The sequence below is a fragment of the Armigeres subalbatus genome, chromosome 1, assembly GCF_024139115.2.
Source record: "Armigeres subalbatus isolate Guangzhou_Male chromosome 1, GZ_Asu_2, whole genome shotgun sequence".
NCBI lineage: Eukaryota > Metazoa > Arthropoda > Insecta > Diptera > Culicidae > Armigeres > Armigeres subalbatus.
In genome coordinates this window covers 295,716,597-295,741,601 of record NC_085139.1, presented here as the reverse complement: position 1 = coordinate 295,741,601, position 25,005 = coordinate 295,716,597, and the positions used below count along the sequence as shown (strand labels likewise).

At 40.3% G+C, this 25,005-nt stretch overlaps 1 protein-coding gene across 4 annotated transcripts in view; it reads right to left on the bottom strand.

Moving 5' to 3' along the window:
• LOC134207759 (uridine phosphorylase 1) overlaps positions 1-25,005 on the bottom strand; it is a 137,091-nt gene that overhangs the window by 5,774 nt on the left and 106,312 nt on the right. For 2 of the 4 annotated variants that reach the window (XM_062683629.1, XM_062683630.1), the window contains exons 2-3: positions 24,334-24,545; positions 17,774-17,897 (exon numbers count right to left, since the gene is read on the bottom strand). In XM_062683629.1, coding sequence (XP_062539613.1) covers positions 17,774-17,897; positions 24,334-24,437 — 228 coding nt within the window. In that variant the 5' untranslated portion in view covers positions 24,438-24,545. Of the gene's footprint in view, positions 1-17,773; positions 17,898-24,333; positions 24,556-25,005 lie in introns of those variants that run through there. The other 2 variants (XM_062683631.1, XM_062683632.1) reach the window with 2 other exon arrangements.

Sequence of the window (25,005 nt, the reverse complement as noted above, 5' to 3'; positions counted from 1 at the left end):
TTTAATGATGATTGAATTCTCAAAACAAAAAAAAAAGGTTAAAATTAAGAATTAATGAAAGAGTGATTTAAGAAAATTTACAAAACATGAGAACAAATACTGAAACAAAGGAATGGATGAAATTAGGAATTGATGTAATTGGATATTGGAATAAACTTGGATTGGATTTGGATTGGATTTGGATTGGATTTGGATTGGATTTGGATTGGATTTGGATTGGATTTGGATTGGATTTGGATTGGATTTGGATTGGATTTGGATTGGATTTGGATTAGAGTTGAATTGAATTGGATTGTATTTGATAATTTGAAATTTTTAATTTATTGAATTGTCAAAACAAAAAAAACGGATAAAATTAACAATTGATGATATTTATTATCATTGATGGAATTGGACTTAGAGTTGCTTGGCTCTGGATAGAATTTAAATTGGATTTGTACTGGATTTGAATAAGAGTAAGATTCGATTTGGGACTGAATTAGTGAAGGAGTGAAAAATCAACAAAACAAGAGAACAAATACTGAAACAAAGGAGTAGATGAAATTAAGAATTGATGTATTGGATATTGGAATAAATTTGTAATGGATTTGGATAGGATTAGGATTGGATTTCGATTAAAGTATTGGATTTTATTGGATTTTAATTGGATATGGATTGGGTTTGGATTTGGATTGGGTTGGGGTAGATGTGGATTTGGATTTTGATTGGATTTGGCTTAGATTTGGATTTGGACTGGATTTGATTTGGATTGGGTTAGATTTGGATTGAATTTGGATTGGATTTGGAAATAGATTTGGATTGGATTTGGAGTGGAATTGAAAAGGATTAAAGACGGAATGGATTTGGAGTGCATTTGAACTGTATTTGGATTGGACATGTATATTATTGAGATTTGATTTGAATCGGATTTGGATTGTATTTAACCTTGATTTGTTTTGGTTTCAGGTTCAGGTTCAGATTTAGAATGGATTTAGATTGAATTTGGAATAAATTTGAATTGAATTTTTATTTGATTTAGATTGGATCTTGTTCTGGTTTATAAATGTGTTGGATTTAGAATGGATTTGGATTTAATTTAGGATAGATTTGCATAGGACATTTTTTTGGATTGGATTTTGATTCGACATGGATTGGATATGAGAGTGAAATTATTTGAATTGGATTTTGGATTATATTTTTAGTTGAGCTTTGTATTGGAGTAAAATTATTTTTATAAATTATTAATTTAATTTAATTTGGATTGGATTTGAAATGCATATTTAATTTGGTTTGATTTGAACTTTGAATAGATTTAATTCGATTCAGATTGGGTTTGGATTGAGTTTTATTTTGGATTGAATTTCCTTAAGACTATTGTTTTGGGTTTTTATTAGCTCAAATTTAATATAAATTAAATATTGCTTAAGGAACAATTGGATATTCCATAAGAAGTGTATGCATTTGTTTGTTTTGTATGTTTTCGAAATACTTAGATAATTTTATACTTTAAGGCGAAATGCTTTTGGACAAGTTTGAAACAGAATAAAACTGAAGTGTTTTTCAGCAAATTATCAAAAGAGTACAGAAGGGAAAGGATGTAGAGAATACGATCAGATATTATGCGAATGCAAAAAAATAATAATATTTGAAGCATCTCCATAACATCATCTACAATGTGCTTGCTTGAACATGCTCTAAGTGGCTATACTTATTATTTGTATGGTCTCGATGGAGATAATCTTTATTATTTTTGGGTGAAAAATCGCAGTACTCTGTGCCTTATTAGACAGAAAATAAAATCAGTTTTATGAACATTGTTTAGACGAAAGGACGCAAGACAAACGGTTACGAAACAACCATGAACAAAACTTTTCAAGTTTTTGGTTACTACAGATATCAGCATCATTTCCGAACAGGTATGCCAGAAAATCGGGAAATCTTTAAGAAGTCCAACTATATTGCCAGTCCTCACAGATATAAACGTTGCAGCGGCCGACAAGCCTGTGATGTTGGAGTTCCAGTTGTAACCTACGAGTTACAATTAACCCGTTTTGTTTAGTCTTGTCGCTGAGTGTCGCTTGGGTAATTTGGTGTCGTTTTAAATGGCTACCCATTATGCTTTTGTCTTATTTTGATATGGCAACATACACCACCACTGTGGATTGTTAATATTTTGATTGGCATGTTTTTGAAAATAAAGTTAGCGCCAGAGCTCCTCCCGTAGGCCGGAGGTCGATGACGTGCAGGAGAAGAGAAGAAACGAGAGAAAAGTTACGAGCCACGGCCAAGTGAGGACGCGTTTCGGTGGATCGGATGTGGTTTTTTGAGTTGCGTGCGTCGGCTAGATGGTTAATTCCCAGCATCATCGGGAGTGTATAATTTGGAGTTCCCCCGAAAGTGCCGTGGTGAGGGAACGTTAAGTGCTGTGAAGGTGCAGTGCAAAAGGGTGTTGGATCGCCGCCATAGTGAGAAGCTAAACGCAAAGGAAATTTCGCTTCCCGGCGGTCTAGCAAAAGATCCCAAGAACACCCGCCGTCCTTACTGTGCGGGCTCAGCCAGTAGAGTTCCTCGCCCCCGCAGTTAACAGTCAAGAAGGACGAAGCCAGGCAGTGCAAAAGGGCGTACTGTCTGGGGCAGAATTCTGTGGAATCTGCCGGGGCCTACTACAGTGTGTTGTACACCAGCGTCGCTAGGGGGGATCCGATAAAGGAGCTTGCTCTTCCCCCTAGCTAAAAGTCAAGGACGGCCGGAGGCAGTTCCAATAAATGGTAATTTACTAATCCACGTGTGACGATTCCAGCAACATTATAGAGGTATAAATGAATTCAATATGCCGAAGGTCTCAACTAAACCTAAACTGACGCAAACGTCATCTGGCGCAGTGGTGCCAGAAAACCCCCCACCCCGTGAACCGAGGTATAGATGCTATAGCTCTGCTCTGAGTTCACCAGCAGCTTCCACTTCCATCAGCCTCAACTTCACCATCGGTCGTTTCAGCAAATCAGTTGCCGTGCGTACAATCGCTTGACGGATTCTTCCATCTTTGGCTACAATTACCTTCTCGATCCTTCCACGAACCCAACATCGTCTGTCCCCCTCGGCAACGTAGACTACGTCTCCTTCTTGAACTGTCCGAGCTTCTCCTAGCCACTTCGAACGCTTGTTGATTGTAGGCACATATTCTGTCAGCCATCTTGCCCATATCTTGTCAGCTATGTCTTATCAGCTCGTGGAACTCGACATCATTTTTTCTCCCCATACTAAGCTGGGCCAGTCTAGAGCACACTTGCCGAAATCGACTCTGACCACTATCTGGTGATGGTTAAACTGCGCCCAAAATTTTCCGTCATCAACAATGTTCGGTACCGACGACCGCTGCGGTACGACCTAGAGCGGCTGAAGCAACCTGATGTCGCCACTGCATACGAGGCAGCGTTACCGGAAGAGGGTGAGCTCGATGGGGCTCCTCTTGAGGACTGCTGGAATACAGTTAAAGCAGCCATTAACGACGCAGCGGAGAACAACGTTGGGTATGTGGGACGAGGTCGACTGAACTATTAGTTCGACGAAGAGCGCAGACAGTTTCTGGGAGAGGACACAGTGCGGGCGGTCGCGCTGCAGCGAGGTACCCAGCAGAACGTGGAACGTTTTAGACGGAAGGGGAGACAGCAAACCCGCCTTTTTCAGGAAAAGAAACGCCACATGGAAGAAGCGGATTGCGAGGAGATGGAACAGCTGTGCCGTTCTCAAGAAACACGCAAGTTCTATCAAAAGCTCAACGCATCCCGCAAAGGCTTCGTGCCGCGAGCCGAAATGTGCAGGGATAAGGATGGGAGCATCTTGACGGACGAACGTGTGGTGATCGAAAGGTGGAAGCAGCACTACGAGGAACATTTAAATGGCGCTGAGAGTACAGGCAGTGAAAGTGAAGGCAGCGGAGGAGATGACTACGTCAGTTCAGCGGACGATGGAAGCCAACCAGCCCCCACCTTGAGGGAAGTTAAGGATGCGATCCAACAGCTAAAGACCAATATAGCACCTGTAAGGATGGTATCAGAGCTGAGCTCATCAAGATGGGCCCAGATCAGCAGCCACTGCACAAACTGATAGTCAGAATCTGGGAAACTGAACAGCTACCGGAGGACTGAGAGGAAGGGGTTATATTCCCCATCTACAAGAAAGGGGACAAGATGGAGTGTGAGAACTTTCGAGTGATCACCATCCTTCATGCCGCCTACAAAGTGATATCCTAGATCATCTTCCGACGTCTGTCACCATTAGTGAATGAGTTCGTTGGAAGTTATCCATCCGGCTTCGTTGACGGCCGCTCGACAACGGACCAGATCTTTACTGTACGGCAAATGCCGTGAATACCGGGTTCCAACGCACCATCTTATTGATTCAATAGCGGCATACGCCAGTATAGACCGCGTACAGCAATGGAAAATTATGGACGAGAACAGCTTCCCTGGGAAGCTTACCAGACTGATCAAAGCAACGGTGGATGGTGTGCAAAACTGTGTGAAGATTTCGGGCGAACACTCCAGTTCGTTCGAATCGCGCCGGGGACTAAGATAAGGTGATGGACTTTCGTGCCTGTTGTTCAACATTGCGCTAGAAGGTGTCATGCGGAGAGCCGGGTGTAACAGCCGGGGTACGATTTTCAACAGATCCAGTCAATTTATTTGCTTCGCGGATGACATGGACATTGTCGGCCGAACATTTGCAAAGGTGGCAGAACTGTACACCCGCCTGAAACGTGAAGCAACAAAAGTTGGAGTGGTGGTGAATGCGTCAAAGACAAAGTACATGCTTGTGGACGGAACCGATCGCGACAGGGCCCGCCTTGGAAGCAGTGTTACGATAGACGGGGATACCTTCGAGGTGGTCGAGGAATTCGTCTACACGGAGAAAAATGAAAAATCTAGTTAGCTTTTAATGTATCCCTTTTTAATCTTTTTCTACTTTTAATATTTTCAAGGATTATAAACTAATCTTGATTTTAAGCATTGAAATACTTTCTTGAAATATAATTTCGAAATAGCTTAGCAAGCCCTCAATACTAATCTTGGAACTTGACATTATTGCTACAGCATATCTCGTGGTTTAATTGTGTTGTCTCTTGGCTCAAGTTAAATTATTAAGGGCCAATTTCTTCACCTTCGCTTAACTCTTAAGCGGTGCTTACCCATACGTTTAAACCTGGTTTAAGGCCTAAGCGGAGGTGAAGAAATCGGCCCTAAGTTTTGGCATCGCATGTTTTTATTCGCATTTAATTTATCTGTAAAATAAAAATAGAAGTGGTGCTCTGTATGGCGTACAAAAATTTAATGGCCCCAAAAGAAATTTTACTCTGATTAATCCAATGTATAAAGATGGCGATCGGCGGTAGTTCGATAAGCGGAACCCGAGGCGGAACCTTACTAAAACGAAGTTAGAAACGGATGATGGATGCTCGTCGGTTATTTTGTTCTGCTTCGTAGGTAGCTTTAAATTTTCGTCGTTCCCTTATTGATGCTGATTGTTTATCTATTCACCTCGTTTGCAGTTGGTGATGCCGTCGTCGATCCTGCAATTTTTACATCCGTTCAACCTGAGGTTCAATCAAAACAAATTGGCAATGGACAGCAACATAGTACAGTTCCTCATCGTTCTTCTTGGATACGCCATTCCATCTGCAGCCGCATAATAATTATTGCGATGTCCGGGGTGAAACTTTGTTCTTCAAAGAGTCCTAGAGCACGAATGACTACCGTGTTACCTTTTCCACGATTAGTACCGCACTACTATATGTTACTGCTGTTTAAATGTGCAATGATTTCAATAAAACCATTAGATGTAGTCGCCAGTCGCCAGTTTTTTTAGTTTCATGCCATGGTCGAAATGCCAAATTGTTTTTATTTTGTTTTGTAAAACAAAAATCTGTATAAAACGCATTGAATCTTTGTTAGACTATACATCGAATAATCATTTCAAATGATTAAACTTGAAATAATTGTTCATAGCTTATTGCAATTTAAGCATTCCAATGAGTGGATAGACCGAATATGGTTTTAGATTAAAATTTAATCTTTTTAGCTTTTTAATTTTTATCCGTGTACCTCGGATCCTTGCTAACGGCTGATAACAATGTTAGTCGTGAAATACGAAGGCGCATCATATGTGGAAGTCGGGCCTACTACGGGCTCCAGAAGAAACTGCGATCGAAAAAGATTCGCCACCGCACCAAATGTGTCATGTACAAGACGCTAATAATACCGGTTGTCCTCTACGGACATGAAACTTGGACATTGCTAGAGGAGGATTTGCAAGCACTCGGAGTATTCGAGAGACGGGTGCTTAGGACCATCTTTCGTGGTGTGCAAGAAGACGGTGTGTGGCGGCGAAGAATGAATCACGAGGTCGCCCGGCTCTACGGCGAACCCAGTATCCAGGGCCGGATTTATGGGGGGCAGGGGGCCGTGGCCCCGGGCCCCCACAAATCTTATGTACCAAAACCAACCTTTTTTGTACATTTTGAGGCCTCCACATACCGTCGGCCCCGGGGCCCCATTCCGGCTAAATCCGGTTCTGCCAGTAGCCCATAGCGAAAGCCGGAAGGGTACGATGGATAGGGCATGTTACAAAAATGCCGGACAGCAACACTGGAAATATGGTGTTCACTTCCGATCCGGCAGGTACGAGACGGCGTGGAGCGCAGCGAGCGAGATGGGCAGACCAGGTGCAAAACGACTTGGCGAGCGTGGTGCGTATTCGAGGATGGAGAGATGCGGCCGTGTATTGTGGCGTCAAATTGTTGATTCAGGCTTTGGTCCGATTCGCGAATTAAAATAAAATTAAACTCAAAAGTGACAGTTTGGAAATTATGAAATCCCCCGCTCATAAGAATGGCTGGTGCTACCCAGCAAGAACAACAAAACATCTATCAAAAATGATTCAATATCTGTCAAAAGTAATCTTGCTCTGCTAGCAGGGTTATTTGAAAATTTTCAAACTGTCACTTTTAAGTTTAATTCGATTTTAATTCACGAATCGGACCAAAGCCTCAGTGTTATATGTTTAGATGTAGACTAAATAAATAAAAAAAATGAACACAAACACAACCTCGCTGTAGACGGGAGATGGGTAGGAAGCAGGCGCCAAATAGATGTGGCTGATCTTGTACTGTAGATACTTGTCGATTAATTAATAGAGAGCTGTACTGCCGTTAAACGCATATTTGTCCCATATGAATAGGAAACCCAGCAAAGATGGGACAAATATGCGATTCACGGCAGTGTAGCTGCTGGAAAAAATATCAGTCAGTAGCCCTCCATTGTGTAACCAGTCGTTTAGCAATGTTCACTCTCCTCTCAAGAAATTCCAACCACAAATAATAATTATGAGGAAAATCCGGTATGATACGTTGGAAATTCAGCTGAACAACCACGTTAAGAACAACACGTCTACAAAAGGTAAGGGAAGGAGGGGCAACATGCCCTAGCTAAGCATAGTCTGTTTTCATGCCTTAGCTATAACGATTTTTATGGGTGGTCCTACCTCACGCAACAGTTAAACAATATAGCTAGCTGATGCCATATAAATATCAGAAAAAAATCTCAATCATATTGATAATATTCACATATGGGGCCTCTTCCCCTATCAAGAAAAGTTTTTAAAGTTCACTAAAAGTAGTGTCAAGCGTCGATAGATAGTGACGAGCATAATTGGACCTCAAATCACCACCATATCTAGTAAGTATAGAATAACCGGTGAAGAACTCCGGTTCTGTGAAAGGTGAGAGTTCCGGACTCGAGCGTGGCGGCGATATACTTCAAGGACAATTCCAGTCAGGCGGCTGACGCCCTACCAAAACGTGAAAGCGTACTCGGAGCATCCACTTTCGGACGCGAAAGCGACGGTAATAGCACCATTCCGGCCCGGCGGCCGACCCCTCAGCATCGTAGCGACGGTACACGAAGTGGCGGACCGCAGGCATCATTCAAGTAATCGAGACGGTATTTTGCGACGACCACCGGATAAGGCATCTCGCATGAGCGACTGCGTTTCCGGTGCCACGACTGTCCACGAACGGATCCACAGAAACCTACCAGGCGGCGGCGTCATCAGGGCCCCACACTTACACCATACACTAACTGTGAGTATTTTGTCCGTAGTTAGGGCATTAGGGACGCTAGGGACCATTATCAATAAAAGCCGTCATTACTCCGTATTATTACCGTATTATATTATATATTACAAATTATTATTTGTGGTTGGAATTTCTTGAGAGGAGAGTGAACATTGCTAAACGACTGGTTACAATTGAGTGGTATAGGCGAATCAAATATTTTTCGTGAAGGTGTTCTATTAACTATCTCCGATATTTTCATGTCTGTTCCTTTCTTACTAATTTAATAATAAGATGATATCGATTGTGCATCACAAAGAACCTTGGCTCCGTATACATGCTTGAGCCTACCAAATAAACGAACTTGAACAAAAATCATGTCATGTAACGGTACTGGAAGGCCATGATTTTTTTTTCAAAATTTTGACGGGTCACAGTTTTTTTTTTTCAGCCGGATTCTCGGTTATTTCCCAGTTTTTTTCCCCTATTTTCCCAGTTTAGTGGTCACCCTGTTTCAAGTACTGTTCCAGAAACAACGGTGCAACGACTTTGGTCTCAACATGGTCACAAAGACGTACTGTTCCAGTGCAAAGAGGCTCAAAACATCGAAGCAGTTTTTGTCCAAAAACCCGATCAGGAATGCATAACAAAATTATAACTCAATTCTATCAATTGTTGTTATTTAAAACAACGTGTGTTATAATTAGATAAAAATGTGTCTTCGGCCAGTTTTATTTCATATCAAAATTATAACAACATTAGTTATGAATATTTTCACAAAATAATTGCCTACATTTTTTGTAGACATTGGAAAAAAATCGGAGGTAATCACCTTCAGTATAACTTGAACCCGCTCGATATTAATACATAGCTGGAACAAAGTTAATTGCCTACATTATGGATGGAAATCCGGCGTGGTAGCGTACCAGATTTCTATCCGTGATGTAGGCAATTACCTTGAAAGTAGATTTTTGTACAGAAAAATCATATCAACGTTTGTTATAATGTTGATATGAAGGTATCAACCTCTGTTTTAATTATGTTACGGCTAGAGGTATTTTTGATATAATTTTTGTTATTTTAACAACTAACCAGCAAAATTTATAACACACTTTGTTACAATATTTTTCTGAAATAAATAACTCCCCTTGTTATAATTTTGTTATGCATTCTTGATCGGGAAAGCAGCCACGCAAAGCTTGCAGATGAGTCCGGAAAAGAGATATTTTAGTTACTAGGGTTATGCGCTAATTCGTCCATGGCGCTAGTATCCGTCATATCAAATTCTAAATCACTAAATACTCGCGAATCGTAAACTAACATAATAAACTAATCATCTGGCGAGATAGAAAAAAGTGTACACTACGATCTGCATCCATTTAAATTACATTCCGGTGTTCTTCTTCTTCTTGTTGGCATTACATCCCCACACTGGGACAGAGCCGCCTCGCAGCTTAGTGTTCATTAAGCACTTCCACAGTTATTAACTGCGAGGTTTCTAAGCCAGGTTACCATTTTTGCATTCGTATATCATGAGGCTAGCACGATGATACTTTATGCCCAGGGAAGTCGAGACAATTTCCAATCCGAAAATTGCCTAGACCGGCACCGGGAATCGAACCCAGCCACCCTCAGCATGGTCTTGCTTTGTAGCCGCGCGTCTTACCGCACGGCTAAGGAGGGCCCACATTCCGGTGTTACTTTCTTGAAATACAGTTAAATTTAACTTTGCGACTGTGATTTTTTGCAAGATTTCCTACGTTATCCGTGTGACGAAGGAAAATCCAGTTCGTTCACTGCTGTAGAAGACGCGCAACACCGTCACCAAAATCAACATAGTTCACTGATTTTCACCGCACTTTTTCACATACATTTCTCACTGCGCACTAAATAAAAGCAATGTTTATTGCTCAAGTGAAAAATAATTGTGAAATAGCTACCGGAAGGCGTTCAAATGATCTGTTTTTTAAAACTTTAGAGCGTTTGAAATTTATTTTCTTCGTCGCCTTGTTTATACACTCAGGCAAATTGGCTATCGAATATCATAATCCTGCCTTTTGGAAATTTGCCACAAGTTATGAATTTGAAATTCAAAAGAACTCATTATGAAATAAATTTTCATGGTCAATACAAAATATAACATTTTCTTAAGGCTCATTTATGAAATCACAATGAAGCATTATGAACGTTGTTCGCTGGACATTATTCAAATGGACATGGATCAATTCAAAATGCTGCATTATGAGTTTTCTCTTTGAGTACAATGAAAATTTTCTCCGGAAACGACCATGTGCTTAATGACAAAATTTTAAATAAAAAGTTTTGTTCATTCATTATTTTCAATACATGTGACTTCAGTTTTGCTTTCCAGTTGTACCGAGGATATGAATCAATAACCGATGAAGAACGTGTTCCAAATGTCTTCATATCGTTGATTGTATATGATTATAAATTACACATTTTACTTGCATTAAAACTATTATCATGCACATGTTGGGGCAATTATCATTTCACCATGGGCACTTGAGAACACTTCAACTAAATTTATGATTCAAACCCCTTCGATGTAAAAATCCACTGCACGACTTGGAAGCTTAACAATTTGTGAGAACATGATTGCGTTGACTTCCTGTGAGGGTGACTTTAGAATGAGCATGATGTCTTACATAAGATGCCTTATGATTTCCTTCAAATTAGGCTTGCATGAAATATCAAAAGGAGTCTTATGAAATTCTTTACATGCAATGAATGAACATTGTACGAACCTGAAATGAAATTTGAAGGGCCCGAGATGAAAAGCATGAGCGACTTATGTTTCAACCGATTTCAACAATCTTGTAGATTCATAATTTTGGCCTTATGTATTTCGTATGTTCATTTGCCTGAGTGATAGTCGAAAAACGCGTTGCCAAACTGGCGGTTTGAACTGAAATAATCTTATGTTACACATCTGATAATACATCATGCAGTCAATAAAAGTAGGTTTTTCAATTATTTTCCGCTAGCGTAATAAAAGTAAAGTCTTCCAAATAAATATTTTTCATACACACTCGTCAATCATACTAAAATTTTCTACTATTCCAAAAGTTTGAAACAGGAGAAATAATTTCATAATAGAAATTTGTTGGCAGCACTACCCACGTACATGTTAAGCATGTGTGTTAGTTGTTTGACAGACTGAGGCATTTAACTGAATGGCAGCACAATCAAAACCATTTTTATGTGGTCGAAATGGGATTGCACTAGGAAATTTTTGTTAACTGGAACCGAAATAAACTTTCAAATTTGACTTTCAAAATTGACCGAAATGATAGTTATTCTGCATGAAGTCACAGATAAGTCATCCAGTTATCCAAGAAATAGCTTGAGCTCAGGAACAAAGATTTGCAGTCCTGTTTTATTTATGGTACATGCTCCTTGTGGTACGGAGAAAGGATACTTAGATGATCAATTTTCCGATTTCAAATATGGAACATGCTCTCTGTAGTACAAAGAACAGAATGCCTTCACAGCATATGTTCATGGTCATCCAAGAAATCTCTGGAGTAAGGCTTTTCGATCTACACGCGTAACTAATAGGGTGGCTCAAAAAACACTTTTTCAAATTTTTTGATGGGCCGCCCTCTTATTCGGTTCTATTTGATGCCCTGATGATCTGGACAAAATTTCAGCCAAATCGGTCAACGTTTGGGCGGTGCTAAACTCGTTGGAAGTTTATATGAAAAAATGTATGCAGAAACATCCAAAAACAGTGATTTGCAGTTGGAAGGCACAATTTACGATCAAGAACCATGATACTCATTCAGTTCTTGTAGAATTAAATACAGAATGTTATGCTGAAAACCGCAGTCCATCAAAAAGTTTGAAAAAAGTTTTTCCCATACTAATTTGAGCCACCCTAGTAACTAAAGACTAGTTTTCCGGTTTCAAATATGGTACATGCTCTCTGTAGCACAAATAACAGAGTGCGTCCACAGCATATATTCATTGTCATTCAAGAAATATCTGGAGTAAGGCCTTTCGATCTACTCGCGTAACTGATGATCAGTTTTCCGGTTTCAAATATGGTACATGCTCTTTGAAGTACGAAGAACAGAATGCGTTGACAGCATATGTTCTTAGTCATCCAAGGAATCCCTGGAGAAAGGCCTTTCATAGGAAGCGTACACGCATAACAAAAGACTAGTTTTCCGGTTTCAAATATGGTACATGCTCTCTGTAGTACAAAGAACAGAATGTGTTCTTAGCATATGTTCTTGGTCATCCAAGAAATCCCTGGAGTAAGGCCTTTCGATCTACACGCGTAACTACAGATCAATTTTCCGGTTTCAAATATGGTACATGCTCTCTGTAGTACAAAGAACAGAATGTGTTCTTAGCATATGTTCTTGGTCATCCAAGAAATCCCTGGAGTAAGGCCTTTTGATCTACACGCGTAACTACAGATCAATTTTCCGGTTTCAAATATGGTACATGCTCTCTGTAGTACAAAGAACAGAATGTGTTCTTAGCATATGTTCTTGGTCATCCAAGAAATCCCTGGAGTAAGGCCTTTCGATCTACATGCCTAACTGAAGATCAGTTTTCCGGTTTCAAATATTGTACATGCTCTCTGTAGTATGAAGAACAGAATGAACAGAATGATACTTTTATGCCCAGGGAAGTCGAGACAATTTCCAATCCGAAAATTGTCTAGACCGGCACCGGGATTCGAACCCAGCCACCCTCAGCATGGTCTTGCTTTGTAGCCGCGCGTCTTACCGCACGGATAAGGAGGGCCCCTATGACTATGATTACGCCTTCGTATTAAATTAAACGATGATTTTGATGCTGGCATCAGAAACATGGCCGCTTCGCAGACCCCTGGTGCAGCGCAATGCAGCTGTCATTTAGTCTGACAATAGTTTGAAGTTTAGCTGTCCGATAACTGCAAAACTGTTGCAACTATCGAATTGCAGTTAAAAAGCATCGCAGTTAAATGACTTGCAGTTATCGAACGTCTACTGTACAACAATATTTACAACACTTCATAAACACACGGCAGTCAAGCAGTCTGATTTTCAACACTCATTAGATGACAAAGAACGATATGGCAAAATATCGAACTTCCAATGCAACCGTTTAGTCATACTCAAGTACCCATCCGAACCCCAACAGACAGATCAATGAATGAGCTAGCTTTATTCATAGCTCATTCATTGATTACTCACTCATTGTTATTATTACGTTCATGGGATAATCTCTTCGCACGCATTCTATAAACAACCCTCCCGCGACGCAATATGGTCCCACGTTATATTAGGGAAACTATCTATCTCTATTTTCTTTGTAATTCCAAGTAGGGCAAGCCGGTATAATGCGCCCCACTTGGCCAAAACTTCTAAGGGTAAAATTCAGTTGGTACTTTTAAACAAACATTTGTAAAACCATCATACTATGTGAATGTCTGAGTATGTTTGTATTACATAATGAAAATAATAGCAAAATACAAAAAGTTACAAATTTGATGTAACTTTCAATGTTTGTTTGCTCAACATTCTGCAGCGACGCTAGCATACAGTCCGCAAAACCTGCACTGGAACAATCAGTTCTGCAACAACATAACTTTTCTCAGTGGTTAATATGATATAAAATTGCTTCCATCTTCAAAAATGTAACGTTTTTCAAAAACGCCCCAGTGTAGGCAGGACGATATACATTAGAGTGGGGCGTCATGGTCATTTTTTCAAATCAATGGTTTTTCCAAGCCATTCTGGGTCCTGAACAACTGTTCAGAATTTGGGACCGATTGATTGCGCCCTCGCTTTCCGCATCGCGTTTGAAGTTTGTATGGAAATTAGTATGGGAGAACGTATATTTTTGCATTTCTATTACTAAAGGTTTCAGTTTATCGTAAACCAAGTAGCACATTGCGTTAAAGTATAACCCAAAGGATGCCGAAAAACTTTGCTGAAGAAGGCACGTTACTGGAATGTCCACGAAAAAAGTTATAACGTTTTGAACATTGAGTGTTCAAACCATATGCAAAAACCGTTTATTCTGCCAGCACTGCCGTACTACGTAGACGAATAATTTAACTGAGTGTTATTTCAAAATAAATAAAATAATTGGGCTTCAGAGCTAATGGGAGCCACCCGGAATTATTTCACAAAGAAAAAAATCCGATAAGAAGGAAGATGGGTTTTGCCTTTCGATAACCATAGGTTGTCCGGTAGTGCTGGCAGAAACATTGATTTCTTGCATATGGTTTGAGCAATCAATTTTCAAAACGTAATAACATTTTTTGTAGACCTTCCAGCTACGTACCTTCTTCGGCAAAGTGTTTCGGCATCTTCCAAACTATATGCTAACATATTGAGTCACGTGATTGATGATAAATTGAAGCCGCTAAGTGCAAAAATGTAAAAAAGTTCGTTTTCCCATACTAATCTCCATGTAAATTTAAAACGCGATGCGGCATGCGAGGTTGCGACCAATCGAGCCCATATTTTGCACAGTTGATTGGGGTCCCAAAACGATTCAGAAAAACCTTGATCTCACTTGATCCGACGAACTTTGCGTTTTTCCATACAACTGCGCCCCACTCTAATATACATACCCTTACCAACTGGACACAAGCGTGGCGAGCCTGCAGTGCAGCCTGCTTCCAAGTGATATGGAAACTATTGAAATGTAATTCAAACCTGCTTAACTGGACTTATGTTGTTTTTTTTTTTATGTCAAGCACATACAGATGTGTAATCTTTCAATTATGGGATGGATTAAATACTAATGAAGGGCTATGAAACGTCTTTGGTTAAGGTGGGTTTAGGTTTTACCCAGGCACTTGTTGAAATCCATTTTTCACGACTTTTCAAAAAAGCTTTATTACGTGTTTCTTGTAATAATTTTATATCACTTTTCAGAGACAATGCATTTGCGACTTTTTATACTACCAAATAACACAAAGTTTGAAAATTAAAAAGTTATCATTGGTATTGCCTTAGCGGGCATATTATACCGTCTTACCCTATTACTTTGTTATTTCCAGCTGCGGAAGAATGATGACATGCATCGTTTCCAATGAATCCAATGCTTTATCGCAAAACGCAGCCTGCTGTGCAGTTTTTCCAAACTAGGGGAAAATACCTATTCTTGGCAGTCTAAGACATTCGCCAAATTGAATGATGAAAATAATGAATAATTACACTAAAACACAGGTACAGTTTAACTGGTATACATTTGTATGCTCTTTCTTTGAAGATTGGTATTCACTAAATATAGCAGCTTATACCACAAACTCAATAAATTTAATATAAAGTAACAGGTCAACGTTTCTTCTATTGGCATAGCAATTTCTATTATCAGCAATGAGTTTGCTCCCTTTAGCAACTAGACATGGAAGTAGAAAGCTGGTAATGTATTGGTGCCAAATGCTGGTTGTTTATATCCTCCAGTAGTAAAATTCATTCATATTAATCGGCCGCACGCTCATCTCGCTTCACTCAATTTTGGAAAAAAAATATACTTTCGGTTAAAACAAAACATGAATTTTTAGCCTTGGCATCAATTTTGTGTCTGTCTACATGATAGATAGGCAAAAGCATTTAAACACATTATAAAACAAATTTAACCCTTATGCGGCCAAAAAAAACAGACGTGAATGGCAGATAGGGTACTAGTGTACTAAGATATTGACATTTCATAACTTTTACCATTTTCAACCTATTTGAATAATGTTGGCCATTTTGGAGAAGGGAACTTATATGCTTTTTGTCCGCTCCCAAGATTTACATCTTATGTCTTTTGTAATGCCTTAGAGTCGTAAGCAAATAATAATAATAGCAAATATACAAATATACAACTTGCTCTTTGCGGTCCTTACATGATATGTTTGTTCCATAAAAAAAAAATCATGGTGGTTGTGCACAAGACAAGACCGCTCGACGTAAACTACGTAAAACCAAATCTATACACATAAGAATTATTTATTGTCTGTCTGCCATTATAGATTAGGAAACGTCATGAACATTTGTATGTAGAGGTTTTGGGAAGATTAAGATTCTTATGATGGTATTAGACCCCTCCTCTTCTGGAGCGGGGACTCCCATACAAATAAAGTACAAATTTCTGCTTTAAACGAAAATTAATCTAAAAAATGGAATCTAAATTAGCAAATTTCGAATACTTCTTTTAAATAATGTAAAAAATATATAAATTATCAATTTTAGGTGAAATGAAGCTTGTCAGTTCTGGTAGTATAGTATATTAACAATATATTCCACCTCGTAAGTCTTCATATGTTGAATAATGGGCAGCACTGCCCTATCCAGCCGATGGAGCCACCCCATTCTTACACTACGTTTCACAGTTGAATAATAGATAATAACCTAAAAGTAGGCAATTATTTATGGTTGAAATGCGCTATGTAGGAACGGGAATGGTTATGATTTTTTTGATGAGCTTGGAAAGTATTGAAGATGCAAAAGGAAAACGGTCCTGTCAGCCACATAAGGGTTAAAATACTACGGTGTTACTATCACTTTTGATATAATGCATGGTCTGCGTAAAAAATCTGAAACATTTGTATTTTAACACTTTTTTTTAAATAAATGCCATCGCCGGATATTTTGTTCGTATTTTTGCTAAAATCAACTCACATAGAATTGTGCGTGGTATCTCCTTAGCGTGTGTTTAATATGCTCACAAACACATTCTCTCACTATATTCCGAAGTGTGCTGCTGTCAAAGAAAACGAACAGTCCCGATTTTATTTAGTGAAACATAGAACAAATATTGCATAAATTTGCTCTTTGTGGTGATAATCAAGTGGTGATGAAGTGTAAAAGTAGTTTACGTACTTAATTTGTCGTGTCATACGCAATTAAGAGGAGAAACAGGCGACCCAAAAAAGTAAGTAACAGTTTGCTTTTCGTGCGCTGCTTTCTTTGGCAATGTAATAATGGCAAGGATTTCGTAGGTGCAAATTTGTTTCGGTGATTAACACATCAAATCTTGCAACTTATTCAAATGAAAGCTTAGACTTACTTAGAATTGTGAGATTGAATCAAAATTATGTTCATAAATAGTGTATGTTTGCTGGAAAACGCAAATATTGTTGAGGGTGCCAACAACTGCCGCACCCTGCCAATGCCGTATTCTACCCTAGATCAAGTTGCGGATGACTTCATTATTTTGTTGCATTTCAATGCATTGTTTTGAATTAGGTTCTGCAGCATGACGTCACGAATGAATTCGGTCCTCGTCGAATGAACTTTTTTGACAGTTCAGTAGTACTATCCACTGACTCCGACGCGGACTCCGACAAGTTTCGAGTTCGTGATTGGTTGGCTGCCCCCGAGTCCAACGCGAAGTACTACTAATCTGTCATCAGTTTGAGGTTACATACAGACGCTGCAGAACCTAATAGTCAACATCAGGTTGAATAGTTTATCATAAAGATTTAAATAAAAATAATGTTGATTTTTATAGAATTTGATTATATACATTTTTATCGCCCTTCGTGATAAACAGTTAACTGGGTGGAATCCTTTTTCGCTTTTAAAACGGATGGATTTTGCCAATTTCTTGGTCTACGTTCTCAAACCACGTTAAAAATGATCCCAGTGCAGTGTAGTGGCATTATCCATCACCACTGGCTGAATTATTTCTGTAAGTTTTCCTCGACCGAAATTCGCCACTTACCTTAACGTCGCCAAACATTTCATGTAGATCGTGGCTTCCGCTGCCCAGCGCCAAATGGTACAAAATATCCTGATCCATGAGCTCGATGTTGGGATTCCGCAGCTTGACGGAGCCATCGTTGTACCTTTGGTGAGAAGGAAAGGGAAACAAACAGAAAAATATTCAATTAGGATGATCCGCTGAGTTCCATCAAGGACCGCATCCACCGACACATCTGTCGCAGCGGAAGCGGACTATTCAGTAAGAGGGTCACTAGAAAGTTCAAATAAAGAAGTCATTTGATGTTTATATGTACACATACCGCATGCAAAGTAATTTTGTTTTATTAGTTCGCTTTCCAGTGGTAGAATAAATGTACGTTCCACGCTTCCACAAATATGATGTTAAAATTGTCTCTGGGAATAATAATATAATAATATGTCGATCTTTGTCCATTAGATTTTAGTTTATCCCAGCAAACAAAAGTTGTATCACCACTCAGTAATGACAGAGACAATCTTCCTCCCAAATGTTCGATTCTATTCAAGACCGTACTTAAATTCACTTTTCTGCCTCCAATTACGAGCATGGTAAGGGGCAACAGATTTGAATATTGATGATATATAGAACCCCACTTCATAATATACCTACTATTCGATGATCCGGCTAACCGTCCGATATGTTGTCTCGCCAGTCATCATTCATGAATGAGTTTGTGGCTGGGGTGCTACTGACTGTTGGTGATAGGGACCATTGCTCCGGTTACGGAACATGAAAATCAATTAATTTCCGACAGCGATTTTCAATCACTCTGTGCGTGATTTTCTACGTGTTCAAAGTGTCCTTGGACCTTAATTTTTAGTTAATTTCGGCTCGGATTTAATGCACTGAGGTTGCAAAATTAAAGCTGATTTTATTTGATTGAATTTTTTCTTAGATTTGCATTCGATAACGATATGAATGGAGTACAGCAATGTGGGTCAGTCTGTTTTGAATTTAATTCAGATTATTTAGTCTTCTTTCATTTAAATTTTCGTTGATTGATATTGCATGTAGATTGTATGTTTTCCAGTAAGAATGAGCACGATAATATCCTAGAAAACCCGTACTACCTAAAACTACCCTTTGCAATACAAAATTACAATAATGCTAAGAATTCGGTTTCCATATATGAATCACGAACAATGTGTTAATGTTTGATTTGATATCGATTTTATTTTGATTTCGATTAGATTTTTTATTCGACTTGTTTTTAATTTTGTACGGGTTTCGATTTTTTTAAAACTTTAAACCTTTCGAAACCTCCGAGAACTGTACCCGAAAAGATTTCATCCGGAGTCCCACGAGGATACCTTTCGGAATCCGCCAAGTATTACATCCGAAATCCGCCGAGGATACAATTCGGAATCCGCCGACACCCACTGGGGATTTCATCTGTATTTCGGCGAGGATATCACCCAGATTCCGACATGTTCCTTTCGGAATCCGCCGAAAATTCCATCCGGAATCCACGAAGATCCTATTCGGCATTCGCCGAGAATTCCATCCGACATCCACCAAGGATCCTTTTCGGAATCTGCCGAGGATTCCATTCAGCATTCGCCGAGAATTCCATCCAGAATCAACTGAGGATTCCATCCGAAATCCACAAAGGTTTTCATTCGGAATTCGCCGAGGATTTCATTCGAAAATCGTAGAGGATTCAATTCGGAATCTGATGGAGATTCCATTCGAAATCCTATGAGGATTCCATTAGGAATCCGCTGACGACTCCATCCGGAATTCGCCAAGAATTCCTTCCAGAATACGCCGAGGATTCCTTCCAGAATCCGCTGAGGATTCCATCCGGAATCCTATAAGGATTCCATCCGGAATCCTATAAGGATTCCATCCGGAATCCGATAAGGATTCCATCCGGAAACCGATAAGGATTCCATCCGGAATCCGACAAGGATTCCATCCGGAATCCGGCAAGGATTCCATTCGGAATCCGACAAGGACTCCATCCGGAATCCGATCAGGATTCCATCCGGAATCAGATAAGGATTCCATCCGGAATCCGATAAGGATTCCATCCGGTATCCGATAAGGATTCCATCCGGAATCCGATAAGGATTCCATCCGGAATCTGGTAGGGATTCCATCCGGAATCCGATAAGGATTCCATCCGGAATCCGATAAGGATTCCATCCGGAATCCGATAAGGATTCCATCCGGAATCCGATAAGGATTCCATCCGGAATCCGATAAGGATTCCATCCGGAATCCGATAAGGATTCCATCCGGAATCCGATAAGGATTCCATCCGGAATCCAATGAGGACTCCATTCGGAATCCGATAAGGATTCCAACCGGAATCTGATAAGGATTCCATCCAGAATCCGATAAAGATTCCATCCGGAATCCGATAAGGATTCCATTCGGAATCCGTTAAGGATTCCATTCGGAATCCGTTAAGGATTCCATCCGGAATCCGTTAAGGATTCCATCCGGAATCCGTTAAGGATTCCATCCGGAATCCGTTAAGGATTCCATCCGGAATCCGTTAAGGATTCCATCCGGAATCCGTTAAGGATTCCATCCGGAATCCGTTAAGGATTCCATCCGGAATCCGTTAAGGATTCCATCCGGATTCCGATAAGGATTCCATCCGGAGTCTGATAAGGATTCCATCCGGAATCCGACAAGGATTCCATGCGAAATCCGAAATATATTCCATCCGGAATCCGAAAAGGATTCCATCCGGAATCCGAAAAAGATTCCATCCGGAATCCGAAAAAGATTCCATCCGGAATCCGATAAGGATTCCATCCGGAATCCGCTCAGATTCCACCCAGAATCCGCTAAGGATTCCATCCGGAATCCGTTAAGGATTCCATCCGGAATCCGTTAAAGGATTCCATCCGAATCCGTTAAAGGATTCCATCCGGAATCCGTTAAAGGATTCCATCCGGAATCCGTTAAAGGATTCCATCCGGAATCCGTTAAAGGATTCCATCCGGAATCCGTTAAAGGATTCCATCCGGAATCAGTTAAAGGATTCCATCCGGAATCCGTTAAAGGATTCCATCCGGAATCCGTTAAAGATTCCGTCCGAATCCGTTAAGGATTCCATCCGGAATCCGTTAAGGATTCCATCCGTAATCCGTTAAGGATTCCATCCGGAATCCGTTAAAGATTCCATCCGGATTCCGTTAGGGATTCCATCCGGAATCCGTTAAGAATTCCATCCGGAATCCGTTGAGGATTCCATCCGGAATCCGTCGAGGATTCCATCCGGAATCCGTTGAGGATTCCATCCGGAATACGTTAAGGATTCCATCCGGAATCCGTGAAGGATTCCATCCGGAATCCGTTAAAGGATTCCATCCGGAATCCGTTAAAGGATTCCATCCGGAATTCGTTGAGGATTCCATCCGGAATCCGTTACGATTCCATCCGGAATCCGTTAAGGATTCCATCCGAATCCGTTAAGGATTCCATCCGGAATCCGTTAAGGATTCCATCCGAATCCGTTAAGGATTCCATCCGGAATCCGTTATGATTCCATCCGGAATCCGTTGAGGATTCCATCCGGAATCCGTTGAGGATTCCATCCGGAATCCGTTGAGGATTCCATCCGGAATCCGTTGAGGATTCCATCCGGGATCCGTTAAGGATTCCATCCGATGAGGATTCCATCCGATAAGGATTCCATCCGATAAGGATTCCATCCGGAATCCGTTAAGGATTCCATCCGGAATCCGTTAAGGATTCCATCCGAATCCGTTACGATTCCATCCGGAATCCGTTTAGGACTCCATCAGGAATCCGTTAAGGATTCCATCCGGAATCCGTTAAGGATTCCATCCGGAATCCGTTAAGATTCCATCCGAATCCGTTATGATTCCATCCGGAATCCGTTAAGGATTCCATCCGGAATCCGTTAAGGATTCCATCCGGAATTCGTTAAGGATTCCATCCGGAATCCGTTAAGGATTCCATCCGGAATCCGTTAAGGATTCCATCCGGAATCCGTTAAGGATTCCATCCGGAATCCGTTAAGGATTCCATTCGGAATCTGATAAGGATTCCATTCGGAATCCGTTAAGGATTCCATTCGGAATCCGTTAAGGATTCCATCCGGAGTCTGATAAGGATTCCATCCGGAATCCGATAAGAATTCCATCCAGAATCCGATAAGGATTCCATCCGGAATCCGTTAAGGATTCCATGCGGAATCGAAACGGATTCCATCCGGAATCCGAAAAGGATTCCATCCGGAATCCGAAAAGGATTCCATCCGAATCCGAAAGATTCCATCCGGAATCCGTTATGATTCCATCCGAATCCGTTAAGGATTCCATCCGAATATGTTAAGGATTCCATCCGAATCCGTTATGATTCCATCCGAATCCGTTAAGGATTCCATCCGGAATCCGTTAAGGATTCCATCCGAATCCGTTAAGGATTCCATCCGGAATCCGTTATGATTCCATCCGAATCCGTTAAGGATTCCATCCGGAATCCGTTAAGGATTCCATCCGAATCCGTTAAGGATTCCATCCGGAATCCGTTAAGGATTCCATCCGGAATCCGTTAAGATTCCATCCGAATCCGTTAAGGATTCCATCCGGAATCCGTTAAGGATTCCATCCGAATCCATTAAGGATTCCATCCGAATCCGTTAAGGATTCCATCGGAATCCGTTAAGGATTCCATCCGGAATCCGTTAAGGATTCCATCCGGAATCCGTTAAGGATTCCATCCGGAATCCATTAAGGATTCCATCCGGAATCCGTTAAGGATTCCATCCGGAATCCGTTAAGGATTCCATCCGGAATCCGACCAGGATTCCATCCGGAATCCGACCAGGATTCCATCCGTAATCCGAGCAGGATTCCATCCGTAATCCGAGCAGGATTCCATCCGTAATCCGACCAGGATTCCATCCGTAATCCGACCAGGATTCCATCCGGAATCCGACCAGGATTCCATCCGGAATCCGACAAGGATTCCATCCGGAATCCTACAAGGATTCCATCCGGAAATCGACAAGGATTCCATCCGGAATCCGTTAAGAGTTCCATACGGAATCCGTTAAGGATTCCATCCGGAATCCGTTAAGGATTCCATCCGGAATCCGATAAGGATTCCATCCGAAATCCGAAAAGGATTCCATCCGGAATCCGAAAAGGATTCCATCCGGAATCCGAAAAGGATTCCATCCGGAATCCGAAAAGGATTCCATCCGGAATCCGAAAAGGATTCCATCCGGAATGCGATAAGGATTCCATCCGGAATCCGATAAGGATTCCATCCGGAATCCGATAAGGTTTCCATCCGGAATCCACTGGTTCAATTCGACAAAATCATGGATTTAAATTCGATTTCTATTTGATTTTAATTTGCTTCAATTCATTGTTCAATTAATTTTGGTTTCGTTTTACTTTCTATACAATTTAAATTCTGGCTCAATTTCATTTTGTTTTCGAGCCCATTTAGATTACTATTTGATTTGATTTCATTTGGATTTTGGTTCAATTTAGTTTCGAAATAATTCGATTTGACTTAGTTTTGATCTGATCTGGTTTTGATTTCTGTTGAAATTGTATTCAATTTCAATTTGATTCGGTTGAAATTATGAATCAAGATTCGATTTATTTCCATGTCTATCATTTGAATTAAATTTCTACGACTATCATTTTCAAAGATTTTCAATATTTCACCAGAGCATGTGCCTCCATCGGCAGTGCTCATTGATCCTTACGCGTTCTTGCGTTCAAATCAATCGACACTCAGTGGGACATAGCAGCAACAGCAGCCTCGCTCAGCATTGAATTATTCCAGTCCAATAATAATCAACTGAATCTACCCCGCAGTGCCTTTCTGTTCGAGGAGAAAGGTTGATTAGTGGTGAAATGACATCCTCGTTTGGGCGTGACGGCGCCGGAACGGACAACATGATACGCGTGATGGAACGTTTTTCCTCGATGAGCACCCGATTAAAAGCATAAAACACACCAAAATCAAAGAACCATGTTGATTTGCACAGGAATGAGAGTTGATAACATTAATTGTGATACTGTATTCAACTTCAGTTAAGAATATGAAACTATCAATGTTATATAGCATTCTGTCATTTGTTCCATCACTATTTAAATCTCAAAAATAAAACATATTTTATATAAGGAAAGTTCTGCAATTAAAATCTCATCTAAAATGTTTGCATAATTCTGGGCCAATATTTGACTAACTCTACAGCTTGATTACCAATAGTAGCCCGGTGGAAATTTTAATCGGGTGCTCTTGCTACCTAATTTTAATTTGGAAACTTTGTCTTTCTTTTACGTGGCACCGGCATGTACATCCCAAAAAGACGGACGGCCTCGACTTGAATTGACCCATGGAAAATAGGATAAACCATTTTCGTCAGGAGTTATTGTAATTGATTACTTGCCGTTAATACGGATTTACACGAATAAAGCCTGTTTCGTTGTTACAATCATGTTCATTCGTTCGTGACGTTCTCAGAGAAGTTGTGATATCTTTATTGCGGACCTGAATAAAAAAAAACTTTTCGATGTTGAACAAGAATTTACCTCGTATCGGGAGGATACACGGTATCTTCCCCAGCATCCGACTCGTGGGATCTGCTATCGTTGGCCTTCTTTAGACCAACTTTATTCTGCACCTGATCACTCATTCCACGCCGTTGGTTTTCTGCTTTTCAAACACTTTTCACACTTTCTGTCTAATTCCCTGTTGCACGAATGTATCGTTGCTGCTGTTTTCCTATTTCAGAAGTTTCGCGCTGGTTGTAAAGGTAGAATGTAAAAAACTCGCTAAGAAACGATGCATTTTGCGTGGATCAGTTCGAGTAAAGAAAGAAACAATAATAAGCGCGTAACGGTGTCTAGTTATTACTGTCAATGTGATGCGGCCATTATCAACATTACAAAGATCATCATAATTTGTGTAGGGTAGATGTGTCGGGTTCTGGTTACTTTACTCACAAATTTTGGATTTAAAATTTATCGAGTGCAGAGGTCTCGGGATAATGCAGTACGGGATTATTTTTTAAAAATATTTGTCAAAAATTTGATAACGAAAATTATAAAGGTACTCTCTGATGTTTTGAATATTTCCTTCAAAATATGTTGATTCCGACTAGCTGTGCGTATTCATGAACATGTGTTCTTGTTAAATTTAATGTGACCATACGTCCCGCGTTTCGCGGGACAGTCCCGCATTTTCACTATTTGTCCCGCGTT